At 38.7% G+C, this 14,779-nt stretch overlaps 1 protein-coding gene across 1 annotated transcript in view; it reads right to left on the reverse strand.

Moving 5' to 3' along the window:
- Positions 1-14,282, reverse strand: part of LOC140237764 (leishmanolysin-like peptidase) — a 29,607-nt gene extending 15,325 nt beyond the window's left edge. Inside the window, exons 1-3 of the mRNA XM_072317698.1 lie at positions 14,136-14,282; positions 9,589-9,720; positions 5,892-5,971 (exon numbers count right to left, since the gene is read on the reverse strand). Of these exons, the coding sequence (XP_072173799.1) occupies positions 5,892-5,971; positions 9,589-9,720; positions 14,136-14,258 (335 nt within the window). The 5' untranslated portion in view covers positions 14,259-14,282. The remainder of the gene's footprint in view (positions 1-5,891; positions 5,972-9,588; positions 9,721-14,135) is intronic.
- Positions 14,283-14,779: the final 497 nt, after the last annotated feature.

The raw sequence follows: 14,779 nt of genomic DNA on the forward strand, positions 1-14,779 counted from the left end.
ATTTGCTCATTTTTTTTTTTCATTTGATGAAAAAATATTGACTAGAGTAATTACAAATGGGCTAGAAATAGAGTGTCAGTATACTATATCTGCATGTGTAGACATCATGAGGACAGTGTTAATGCATGACGGAATCCAAACTAAGACATTTAATTGTAAATTGGTAATTACTTTTATTTGTTTTATTTTAGCTTTTGCTGGGTACCTGAACCGGGAAAGTACCCACTTAGAAGTCTATTTCATTTGTTACATGTTGTAGCATGATTTGTGGAACTGAATATGACACTATGGGGAAATTTAAAGTCATTCCCATGAATGCATTTGTGCACTAAAGACAAATGTCCCATACGTAAGTTGAGCCATGTCCCATACGTAAGGTGTACTTTCGTTAATTAAACCAACTTCATGAAAATATGCTTTATTCTTTTGCAGTGAAACTTTGCTGAAAGATACTTCAGTATTGTACCTTTCTTCACTTCCAAACAGAACTTGATCAGTAAGGTACTTTCAGAGAATTTTCAGTTCAAACTTTATTTTGAAAAATCCAGTTTTTCTCTGGTCCCATACGTAAGTTGGCATATTTTTCTTAATAAAATAATCAACCCAAGGTCAAATGACACCAAACTTAAACACAATATTCTTCTCAAGGATACCAGTCCTCCTGATGATAAACAATAAAATCCAAGTGCTCCTTCATTACTTTTCAGAGGTTTGAAATCTCTGAATGTCCCATACGTAAGGTGCGCGATATCTTGGACTTGCCCAACAGTGTCTTTTGTTCACAATATTAGGGGTATGGAAACAGGCAAGTTACACTAACCTCAGGGGAAAGTGCATTCCATTGTCTTTTGTTAGTCAAATTAGTAATGTAGTGCTCAGCAATTGACAGACAATGTCACTGACAGAATCTTGTTTTGTTTGATTTTTTTTTTTGTGTGTGTGTGAATCTAATAGTGTATGAATTATCATAAGATACGCAGGGGTGGGGGCATATTCATACATTATTTTTGGCACATACACTGTACATGTACATTGTAAGTGATGATGATCACTAAGGGTTACTTATGATATGTAGATCAACACAAGTCAACTTGCATTAGCATTGCATACTACAGTTAGTACATTGTAAGTCCTTTAACTTTCCTGTGTGGCAACGTTGTATGTACATACATTGCAAATTTCAAGGGAGTTTTGGCATGGTTGTTGCTTAGCAACTTGCACTGAAATACAGCACAATTTTCCCAAGCAAGTATAAATGGCCCTAGTGACACCATACATCATTCATGGAAAGTCTGAGACTTTCACACCAAGCAGGAAATGATATTACCAGCTTACAGGATGTGTGGTATTTGTAATGTCACATGTGCAAAAATCACACAAACATGTCTTTAAGTGTCATAGCCCTCTGCCTCCATGGACTATTAATATTTTGAAATGGAATTGCCATTATTGATTTCACAAGCATACAGCCTGGATTGTACAGACATATGACTGGGCAACAGACTGTTTTACAATTTATTGAGTAGAAATTACCTGGTATAGCTTGAGTTTAACTCATCTGATACTTGGCTACTCAGTGCAAGTACTCTCTAACCCTTTAGCAACTGAAGATTTCATACAAAATGGCCTATTGTTCCGTGGAAGGAATAGCAATTACTGTAGTACTCTCATTGCGACAACTTTCTAAATCATGAAAAATATATCACTGCAATTCTATTTTTGTCTACCATAAGTTATGTTTATTGGAAAGTCTATATAAAAACTTTACCTAGAGACTTGTGTGTCACAACTTTTGTTGACCTTTGACCTCCTTTAAATTACATAATTATATATTCTACATTAAGACAATAAAATTGCAAAGAATAAAACTATTCAAAAAGTGGACGGGCTGTTTTGGACATTTTAGGGAGTAATCTGACTGGTGGTTTCATGAGGTTCAGTTACTAATGGGTTAAAAAGCCGACACTACATCTGTGTGATTCCCAAAAGTTCTACAAAACCCATAGGTTTGTTTGTTTGTTTGTTTTTTCATCTGAAATCAAGGCAGCATTATCAATGTATCAAAAGCAATGTCTGGTATGACCCATGTTCTATGCCAGTCCACAGTTAACTTTTATATTTTCCGTAAGAAAAGAAAAAATAGCTACTATATTCAGGGTTTTGGGCAAACTTTATAGATACTGACAGCATTTATGTTTAAAAAAAATGCCTTAGTTCATCGCAGGAATGTAACAAGATGACGTTTTACAGTACCCACATGTTTTGGCTCTTAATTAATTTAGTTTACTTTTGAATAAGCAAGTCATCACTAGAATCTTATTAACTAATGAGAAAAGTAATAATTTTGATATGCAGCATTAATGAGCTTGCTGTTAAAAAGTGACGTCCAGATGATTTTCAGACTTTTCCTTTGTAGAACATCTATAAATTGGTTATACTGGGTACAGAGTTTCAAAATTTATAGTGATTTTGATGAGGAATAAGAATGTTTTCAAAATTCATAACCAATCACAATGAACAAGGACAATGATGATGTAGCAACATCACATAAGAATGCATGATTGGGTGCTCAAGGAAGCCGAACAAAAGAGGAAGGCATGCTTAAATTAATTAAGCTATTACAGGTAAGCTTTTGTTTTAAAGGGGGTGGCTAGTAACTGATCAGTGGGAATCAGTGGGAATACTGGGGGATGATTGTTCCAATTCTTGTGGGATTAATTTAAGAGTACATTATACATGTATATCTATTGTTTTGTAAGAATTATTTGCTTCAGAACGGTCTCATATTCAAGTTATGTGCAGTTTAATGCCCTGTCACTGTACAGGCATGCTAACCTGGAAACATTAAATTGCACATTACTTGAATATGTGACCATTCCGAAGAAAATAATTTTCACACAACAATAGATATATAATGTACTCTTAAATGAATCCCACAAGGACTGGAACAATCATCCCCCAGCATTCTCACTGATTCCCACTGATCAGTTACTAGCCATCCCCTTTAAAAGTAAGTGGAATTGTAACCTCCTGTGTCATAATCCTTGTTCAGTGTATTTGTTACAGATTGGTTTTCAGTTATTGAACTGGCGTACCATGTCTCACGCACCATGCACACTCATTCCTCAACGACTGTACTAACAACAGGAATAACTTCATGGAACAACAGTTTCATGTTGCTGTACATTGATTCCACGTATATACACTATGTACACGGTCATTTGGGTGGGAGTAATTCTAAGAGGAAGGATTGCTCCAACCAATTTAATAGGGACTTTTCGATTTGCATGTTGAGCCAGGCGTCACCCTGTTATGACGTAGTTTTTACGTGCTGCGCATGCGCGAGTGTCGACCCTCGGCTCATCGCACAAATTTCGAACGCGTTAACCCCGGTTATCACCGTCCACCCAAATCGGTCGCGCCGCGCTCAACCCACCTTGCTATGACGTCACACTCCTCTCGGGTATCGTACGAAAGAGCACGATGACTCTCGGGAAATCCGTGCTCAGTTCACCTGTTTTCCTTTTTCTTTCGGGAAAATATTTATATTCTAATTACATGAAAGCTTATGATCTTGATACGTCACAGCAGCAGCGCTGACATACAAACTACAGCCTCTGGTACCTACTTTATTTGCCAGTTTTCACTGTTTCGCACTTTGCAACTGCCTACCGTAGTCCCACACATGCATTTACACGTAATGCTGTACGCAAACAGACCTTGGTGCTTTTGGCCTAGCTAGTGCAGCAGTGCATTTGCCTGGTAGTCTTACCATGCATCATGTTTTAAAATCCACATAATTCCTCCCAGGATACGCATCTAGTCAAAGACAAAATAAATGTTACAAGTACAGAAACGAGTCACAAATTCCGCATATATGCACGCAAGGCACAGGTTGCCTCCTGCACACGCCACGAGACGTGACGCCGGCGCCCAAAATCGAAATGTGTTTTAGCAGCGGGTCAACGTACAGACGTGACGCCTTGACGTACGGTTGCGCTCGGCGGCACGTCCTTCTCGTTCACCCAATCGAAAACTCCCTAATGATGGATGGTGGAAGTCAACTGAAGTATGGAAGTTTTGTTCCATCATTTTATTCATGCCCTCCTCAGACTCATGCATTGATTATCTCTGATAGCCCAGCCCCCTTAGGAACAAAATAATATCAATCATAGAACCATTACATAATCCAACCCTCCCCTCAACTACCAATACACCACTAGAACGGCTACACAAGGTCACATGACAAGAACTTATTGTGCCGAGTTTGCATCTAGGGGGAGGGGCTAAACCTCGGTAGAAGATGTGTCAAAGTGTCCTGGACAGGAAGCCAGGTGTTATATTTACCTTTAATTACACTAGGGGAATAGAGTCTGGGGTTCTGACTACTACTATTAAGACCAACGATTTCTCTGGAAACCAGCACTGTTTAATGTAAACACACAGTGCTTGTCAGGTTGCCAGTCATTAGACACCAGTGGCAAGTAATTAAAATCTGTTTGCCTTAAACAAACTTCCTACTGAAAAATAAAACCCTATAAACTCACTACATGTCAATCAAGAGAGGCTTGCATGTCAAGACAAGTCAGACACTTCTAAGCCACATGAATACACTTATATGTGGATGGCATGCTATGTCACAGTATTATATTTGTTTTTTGTTTTTTTAATTGGTTTATCTGCTCAAGGACCTCAATAAATTCCACAAATCTATAAATGGCACTTATCAATTTACTTACTATACTATGTGAAAATATAAAAATCATCTGACATGCCCAAATCCATTTGCAAGCATCACATGCATATTGCGTTGGACATCAACATTTAAGTATAATATATACAATGTACGGGGTATGTGTATTTGTACAAACAAATGATTACTGTAATTTGTAACATCAAACAAGAGATTTGTCGGAAATGATGGCTAGGATCATGATTCTGCACACATTAAATTACCTAAAGTGTACCAATATTTTGGAAATCATATTTGTGTACAGCTAGAACACACAAAAACAGCCATAATTCACCTGTGATAGCCCCTGAAAGTATACAAATTTCTATAAATCAGATCATATCACTATAACAATTTGGCACTTGTGCTCCGCCCATTTAAGTTCCGCTCCGTAAGCGCCGGTACTGACGTGTGTGTGTTCTAGCAATATGCGTATGTTTTTAAGAATAATATTGAGATTACATGTTGATCAGTTACTGAGGTATCGATTGAAGTACATGCCCGCATTGCATATCACTATCGTTCAAGACTTTTTTTTTGGGGGGGGGGGGAGGAATTGACAGCCACTGTTTGATTAAAAGAATATGGTGATCGACTAGTCTATTTCAAGTAATTTTTGTTTCTGTATACTCTTTAAAATTTTCATTTAAATCCCAATAAGTAAAAATTGGAGAGACAACAAAATCTAACATTTTGCAGAGGACATGTCTCAAATATATTCTACAAATAAAGCAAACATGATACTCAGGGTATTAGTACACTTTAAGATGCTACTCTATGATCCAATGTAAATATCAAGATTGAAATACACAAGTTAAGGTGCTGAATAATGCGACTTTTTTTTTCTATTTCTATTTTCTTTTCTGTTTTTTTTTTCTGTTTTTTTTTTTTTGCCGACCACAAAAATGTACCTGAGTATAGTGCACTGATGTGTATACAGGTACTACTGCAAAACATAACGTAATATAATGGATTGGAAATGCATTAATTTCTACTCTGCGTATCAGAAAGTAATAAACATCTGCCAAGCAGTGGGAAGTGAAGCCTCTTGCTTGTGTTTCAACTGTGTGTCTGTGTATTTGTTTGCTTTGTTTTGTTTCTTTAGACACATGCCATTGATCTGCAGCATATTTGAAGTAGCTTTAATGGATCAACTTACCTATTAAGGAGAACAGTTGAAGGGCTCTGCTTCACACTGAGTAATCCTGATAAGAATTCAACAGCTTTTGGAAGGAGTGTCTGAAATTCAAAGAAATCATATGACATCTATCTATATGACATATGATATGACATTATATTCCACTGAAGACTACTAAACATATGAAGATGTTGCATAATACAAAAATTGAAATCAGTCACTTCAATAACAATCATCCAAACTTTCAGAGAGATCTAAATTCTATACTCATGAAAGAAACCATTGTCAGCATTATATTTGCAGGTGTCACTTTTCTCAACCTTTTGACCAAAGAAACATTCTCTCAAGAGAAGTTACATGCAGTGATTGTCATCAACATGAACAACACCATGATTTCTGGCATTAGGTCCTTGGATTTACATCACTATAAACTGCTTAACATTATACAGTATATCATGTGATTATTTTCTTGTACAAAAGTTGTCGGCATGCACACAAATACTCTTGGCAGAATGCAATGATAAACAACAATTAATTCTTTTGCAATGACTACATAAATTGTACACTGAAAGAGCTTCTATCCTAGTAAATGAGGAACTTGAATTTGATATGAATTTGTAAGAAACAAAATGAGAGAGTAGCAGAAGTACAAATGAAAAGGACAAGAGATCTATGATTTTAATTATCAGCGAGTCCTCTAACATGGTGTCCCAGGGTGTTGTCAAAACAATCAACTTGGTCATGATGCCATATTATCATAATTGGATTGGTATTTAAAGGAATCAATTCTTTTTATCACTGATGAATATGACATGAGTATACCATACATGTACAGTATCTTCTGCTCTTCCATGAGAAGAATACCATGCATCTTCAACACTTTAAAATTGGTGAAATTTCTGTACGGTAAACAAATGAGAAGTACTTAGCGAGTGAAGACATCTGCACTTGACATAGTCCTATTCTGAGGTGTCTACACTTCATCACTTTTGATTAGTCATTGTGAATGACTTAAAACAAAATGGATTCTACTTTCTTTACATTTTAAAAGATTCCTATTATTATTTTCCTGCTCACTATTTTGAGGTGTCTACACGGCATCATTTTGATGACTCATCTTGAATGACTTTTAAAATCAGTCCAACTCTCTGAATTTTTAAAAGTCTATGCAGAACTCTCATCGACTGTTGTTCCTGTATCACCATTTACATTCATGACAAAAAAACTTTTCAATTTGAGCTTACAAATCCTGATCTGAAAACATCTAGGCAACTTATATCAGTCCATCAAACTGCAATGGAGTAATGGCAGGGTTGGAAGTTGAATGTAAGTGGGTATGTAAAACGAGGAATGTTCGCGTGCATTTTAATTTCGCAAGAGCCAAGATTCGCAAAACTTAAACGCACATGAAAGTTCTTGTCTACACTATGCACAATGAATGTTAAAGGCAACTCGCGAAAATTTCATAACACAAAAATGGCCGTCAGCTCCAATTCGTGAAAATTTCAAGCCACGAAATTATCATGTTTTACGATACAAGGTTGGTACCCTAACCTACGGAGGCTTGTCCTGAAAGTTGTTTCATGCTAAAGAAACTGAGATGAGCTCTGACATAATAGAGATCTAGAGTACTGACCTTCTAAATTAACAGTGGGAGTCTTTGAATCCCACATACATAAATTGGAAAAAAACTGCAAATATCTTCAGCCAAGGTGATTTTGAAATATTCCTGCCTTGCACTTCTGTACCAGTTGATAACAATTACATCACAGGTACACTGATGAGGATAATAAGAAGTAACTGCAAAAAAAAAAAAATGTGCTGTTACCATGGCAATGTTCTTTCCACTATTTTTCAAAACAAGACATCATGCACAACTACACTTTATCATGACTGCATGTGCCAATTTCCACTTAATTGCCCCAAAACTGAGGGAACAGTTTGATCCATATGAGTTTGTATAATTGAATTAAAAAATGACTCCTTAGCAACACATTTCTTCACATTTACAAAAAAAAAAAAGGTGTCTTTAATACAAATGTACATGTAACTGCATATAACAGCAATCACATGTTAAATCCCTATTCAATTCCTCAAAACGAGTATTCTGATCCACAAGGTTTGTATAATGTGTACGCACAATATTGTTGCCATGGCAACCCATTACTTGACACTCAAGGTGTTTTGCATGTACACAACATATTGTAGCAATCACATACATTGTATATTGATCAGCATTTTGTATGATTTGTATAAACAATGCTGTTGCCATGGCCATACAGTGACACCCACAGCTTCACATTTCACTGATCACATGTGCCAATTATCTAAAGTGAATTGTTTTAAATCTGAGAGAATGTATGTAGTTCAATCCACTACATTTCCGTATGATTTCTATGAAACTTTGCCATTACCATGATGTAAAGCATTACCCACTGCTGACAACAACAAAAAGTTGTCTTGCACATCTGCCTATATAAACAGCCATCACATGTGCCAAATTTTATCTTAATTGGTCAAAAATTGAGTGAGTAGTTTAATCCACAAGATTTTGCAATGGACTGACTGACAGTTTAACGACTGCCCTGACACCAAACCTCAGAGTGATTTTCAACGTTGTACCCTTCAACATACACTATGGGTGTGTGTGTGTGGGGGGGGGGGGGGAGGTATAAAAAAACCAAGCAGAAGGTGCAGAGGGTGATAACATTAATACAAGGTCAAAGGGTCTCCACATTTTTTCTACCTCCCCCTGAATATTCCTTGTCTGCTTTCTCTTTGTCTTTCTTTCTGCTACACTGTACATCAAACTGACACATGAACTCTTCTTCTCTGTAGATAATTAACACAGTAACATTATATCACCTGGCTCACTAGTGGCACTTTCTTCTGCTATTAAAGACCTCTCCAGTACAGTAATTTGCTCTTGTGGGGAGAGCAGTTTGCACGTCTCTCTTTTTCATTGTTCATGCTTCAAGGCAACTTTTCTTCTGTTCTATGAGCATCATGGGAGGACTTTAAGTTTAAGCTTGAATTCTCCTGCATATTTTAAGCTTGAATTCTCCTGCATATCTTTTTTCATATGTTCTAATATTCATGGAGTCAAAAGGGGCCTGAGCTTTTGATCCTAGCAGAATCTTCGTCAGAGGCAAAATGACTATTTCATTTGACCAGGCCATTTTGCCTCTGACGAAGATTCTGCTAGGATCGAAAGCTCAGGCCCCCTTTGACTCCATTTTACTCCATTGGCTCGCAACTATTGGATAAGCAGTTTTCAGCAGCTTTTTTTTTTTTTTTTTTGCCACACTAAGTTCTAATATTCATAAAATTACATTCATAATTTCTTCATAAAGCAGCCTGCTCTGATTAACATTAAAATGTTGTAGCCCTTTTTACTAGGAAAAAAGAAAATAAATCAAATTCAACAAATTGAATTAAGAAACACAGTCTGCAAATTAAAGCATTTCCCCATTAGGAACATAAGAAATAAGTTCTAGTTTCATTTTTCTCTTTCAAATTTTCATATGCAATGTATGTTTCTGTAACTATCAATACTGTAATTATAATCTGTAGGCTGTACAGTTTGGATACAATCAACACATAAATGTAGGCCTATATAAGGTGTTACATTAAGTACAATGTAAATACAATGTACATTTCTGTTATATAGCATTTACATTTAAACAAAACCTGTGGCTGTACATGGAAGAGGCCCTACCTTGATGACAGTAGACTCCGCAATGGAGAGTGCTTCAATTGAGGCATCATATTCCACATGGATCCTTAGTGGGTGAGACACACTCCTCTCAGATCGTTGGGACATTGACTCCAACTCCACACCAAATTTTACCTGGCATGTGTCACAAAGATAATGAATTACTGACAAACAACAAGAACAAAGTATTTTACTATAGAGTACCAGTCTGATCATGAGGGGGTGGGGGCACACTTGGCTCTCTAGTGAGATGTATGACAGCCGCATAACTTCTTATCAGTGAAAGTTGTATAAAAAATCATATCATATACACAACCACAAAATAGCATTTGGGATGAAATTACTGTGATCAAGAGAAGGGTTGCTACCCTATCCAGGTATGTGTTTAAAAGCAAAATAGTACAGAGCAAAAATCCCTGCAAATCCAATTGGTTGAGGACCAAATGTTGGCAAGACTTTCTTATGCTCCCCCCCCCCCCCCCCCCAGTACACCATACCACTTGTCAAATGTGTGCAAGTGTATGCATCTGTGCATAAGCTAGCAAGGATTCTGTAGGGTAGTGTACAATGTAGAGTGGTGTGGCAAAATTAGTGGAGGGGGGGGGGGGGGGGAGACATATATGTCTTTCCCAAATATGCACAGTTGGTTCATTTTCCTGAAGAAAAAAAAATGATTTCATGCCTCCATCCAGTAAAAACTTCATGCATCTTTAACACTCAAGTTTCATGCATCAAATAATTTCTCTTAAACAATATGGGTATTAATACTTTTAATACCTATCCAATTGAAAAGATGATGCACAGGTTTACAAAGTTGTGTGACCATAGTAACTCTGAAATGGTTCAGAACGTAAAAAAAAAGTCATAAACTTACTAGTTTTACCTCTACTTAGTTCAAACCATGCATGGTGCTTTTTTCCTCACACATATATATGCAAACTGGATTATGAAAGCATACCAGTAAAGCAGTATCGGTACAACATTCCAGCAATCGCCTGTAATATCTAGAGAGGAACTCAGAAAGTGCAGACCTCTACATATTAAGTAGCCCATTTCCACCCATATACACACATGGTGAAAATCGCCCTCATTTCTCGATAATAAAGAAGCCTCTCTCTGTTTCGAAGATAATCCTTCAAAACTACTTTTTTTTTTTAAGTATCCTGGATTGGATCCAGATGGGTCTAGGAACACTACCCCCTGGAAAACCATCCTCCGGATAACTACCACTGGGATAATTACCCCCCAGGACAATTCCCCCCTATGGCAACTACCCGCCGGACAACTACCCCCCTTGGGCAATTACCCTCCAGGGCAATTACCCCCTAGGACAACTACCCCCCCCCCCCCCGGACAACTACCCTCCTTCGGGGCGATTCCCCCTTAGGACAACCATGGACCTAGGTCCATGGGACAACTACCCCACGGATAATCACCCCCAGGATGACTACCCCTGGATAACTACCCCTAGGATAACTATCCCCTGGATAAATATCCTGCGGATGACTACCCCCAGATAGCACTATCAAATAAAACATTATTACAACAAAAAAGTACCGGTAGTGAATTCAAATACAAATACCACTTAAACAATCACTAAATATTACAGATGCCCCACCCTGACCTGATGGTGTTAACTCATCCAGCAAAACAGGTGATTGGAGTTTTGTTCTTTCAGAAAAACAAATGTGTTGTTATAGTACCACGGCAACACATTGCCCAACAATGATCAAAGATATGTTCAGCTCATTTAGAATTGATTATCCTTACCAAAATCTCAATGCAGAAACCTGACCAATGGAGTGAGCAAAACACTGGTAATATATTTTTTTTTCTAAAAATACTATTTCCTTGACAACACATTGTCTAACACCGACAAAAATTAACGACGAAGGTTGCACCACAATCGGGATAACTACTTCCCGCATTAGTACCCCTGGTATAACAACTACTACCCGATAATTAATACTTAGAATTAAGAAATCAATTAAGAAAATTGAAAAATATAATAGCTACAAGAAAATATTTATTCTAATTATTATATAATTTTATTACATAAAAGGAATGTTACCATTTTATTGGCATTATTCAGGGCTGCGCTACGTTTTTGAAAGGGTGGGGGGAGGGTCAAAATTGCCTTTCAGTCAAGAAGAAAGAAAATCAAAAGACAAGAAAAACAACAACAAAAAAGTCTTCATACTTTTAAGATGTGATTTTCCGCCGAAAGTCGGCTGACAAGCAAAAAACAAACAAAAAGAAGAACAAAAAGACTTCTGCCACTTCCCTCCCACTTTATATTTCATGCAAAAGAGTGTCTGTAAAGTGTGTGTGTGTGTGGGGGGGGCACCAAGCTTCTCCCCCCCCCCCAAAAAAAAAAAAAAAAAACACAAACAAACAAAAACAAAACAAAACAAAAACAAAAGGCTGCGCCGGTCCGGTTATGGGCTTGTAATCGTGGTAATGGCGACTATCGCCCATCATCCCCCCCCCCCCCCCCCCCCCGTACGGATTTATGCAGTTGATATCAGCTGCAGATTTTGACCACAAAAAAAAAAGACAGAAATCTTATGAAACTTAAATTACCCAACTCATATCTAACATTCAGCTGAACTTGAGTTATATGACTTCGAAATGAGATTTCGTGATCAACTATCACACCTAAGTTACGGGCTGCTTTTGATGAAGTATACAAGTGCTACAGACAGGACCGATATGGACATAACATCATTAATGATCAACTTTACTTAACATATAATTCTTTAAACCAATATATATATAGTAAAAACAACTCAAGATTTTATCATCATTCAGTTTAAGGCCACTGGATGTAAGCCAGATTCTTCAGGTCTTGTCAACATGCTTCAAGTTTTGCAATGGCTGATGACCGTGAAGACACAGCAGGTTTGAAAGAAAATGAAGTTGTGTATCATATGTATACAATGATAACCAATAAAATGTTTGCGCAATACTTTACCGATTAGTTACATAAACAGACAAAAAAAAACAACAACAACTAACAAACGGGCCTCCAAAAGAACCCTGGGGCAACCAATAACAAATAACCAATAATTTATAACCAATAACCAATCCTGACATAATTCTTCTCTGCAGCAACTCAATAATTATCTTTTTTCAGTGAGTGAAACACACGTGTGCCTACGTATAGGACCTACACACAATGTAGATGTGGGTTTACATAAAAGTAGGCTTCATTACAGATGTATATAATACTGATATACTAGTACATGAATGTCTTATATAACACGAAATGCACACAAAATGTTGGAGAACGTGGCTGCAGCTGCTAATGTCTTTCACGGTGAGGGAGGTATTTAACCAGGGAGTATAGGCTGTAGTTATCAAGGGGATTTAGTTTTTCGGGTGGTAGTTATCGGGGGGGGGGGGGGGGGGGGTAGTTACCCTGGGGGTAGTTTTCCGGGTGGTACGTATTTTTCCGTGTGGTAGTTTTCCGGGTGGTAGTTATCCGGGGGGTAGTTATCCAGGGGGTAGCTATCCGGGTGGCAGTTATCTGGGTGGTAGTTATCCGGGTGGTAGTTATCTAGGGGATAATTTTCCGGGCGTAATTATCTGGGTGGTAGTTATCCGGGTGTAGTTAACCAGTGGGTAGTTATCCGGTGGGTAGTTGTCCTAGGGGGAATTGCCCTCGGGGGTGGTTGTCCTAAGAGGGTAGTTGTCCGGGGGGTAGTTGCCCTAGCGGGTAATTGCCCTAGGAAGGTAGTTGTCCGGGTAGTAGTTGCCCTAGGGGGGGAATAGCCCTGGGGGGTAATTGTCCTTATGTTAGTTATCTGAAGGGTAGTTGCCCAGAGGGTAAGTGCCCGGATACGGATCCAGACATGACGGTTATCCGGATTTCAACAAAACCCAAAAATTTCATGGTGAAAAATCATCTGTTCCTTCAACTGTGCCATCCAAAAGACAAATAATGATCAGTGATGATCAAGTAACTAATTCCTAATTCCTGGCACTACAAACACACCATGTCTATGACCAGTGGCAGTGCAGTGGAGTGCTGCTACTAGTGCAACAAGTTTCATCACCCAAGTCCAAGACTGTTTAATCTTTTTTTAGTTATTTTGCAAAAGGACAGACAGACAGATAAACCAACACAGATCCAGACAATTGCCAAACATTACCTCCTTGCTTGCCTTGGCGGAGGTATTCATAATGCATAAAGTAGATTTTAGGTAAAACTTAATTGTTAAATTAGTAGAGTCTAGTTGATAGTCATGACATTGGAAAGGTGGTACACACAGTTAGCTCAGTTATCACTGGACACTGGTGCATACATACATGGCTGGCCACAGTTGATGCGATGTAGCTGGGCAATTGTGCACTAGCTGTAGCTGTAGGATAGGGTGAAGGTAGCCCGACCAGACGCTGTGCGAAGCACAGCGACTGGCTGGGCTGGGCCTGGGCTGTGTATAGTTATAGGATAGGAGGCCCTAATATTCACTGACATATAATTTGATGCGTGGGACTACACCTTACTAGTGTCCATTCAGCAACACACACAAATCATATCATAATACCTGAGCTGGCTGAGGAGGTTTGTGAACACAAACATGACTGTCTGCGATGACAAAACACAGGTATATCACATATAGTACGATATTCCAATCCTCCATAGCTGAATGCGATGCAGCAGTAATCATGATAACGTGAGCGGACCGCTTGGAGACATATCCGCTACCTTGTCAACACGACTGCGCCCGGCCCGTGCGTACACACGTCCCCGTCCGTACAAGCTTGAGGGCCTACCAGTAGCAGCACACAGGCACGCGAGTACAGCAGAATACATACACTGCGCTCGGCGCTCTCACCGGACGAACAGGCTGTGCAAGCCCCCACCCCCACACCCACGACATCGTTTGTTATGTGAAGTGCTCAGATGGTTGACAGCGCACTATGATATCCACTACCATCACGCCAGCCAAAATCACGCGATGTTGTCAGACAGATGGGGATTAAAGAACGGAGACCCAGATCATGGTCCGAGCTTGGCAAGGCGACCACGATGTCCGCTCAGTAATCATGGCTTGATGGGAGGAACCCTCTGAATCGGACAGAAAAACACCCATCCACGCCACGGAAGTTGGAGAGCGGGGATAGTGAGCGGGGTAGGGAGCGGAGAGGGGGAACTTTGAGTGTGGGAAGGGGGTAGACATTTAAACCA

This window comes from Diadema setosum, chromosome 14 (genome assembly GCF_964275005.1).
Source record: "Diadema setosum chromosome 14, eeDiaSeto1, whole genome shotgun sequence".
Taxonomy (NCBI): domain Eukaryota; kingdom Metazoa; phylum Echinodermata; class Echinoidea; order Diadematoida; family Diadematidae; genus Diadema; species Diadema setosum.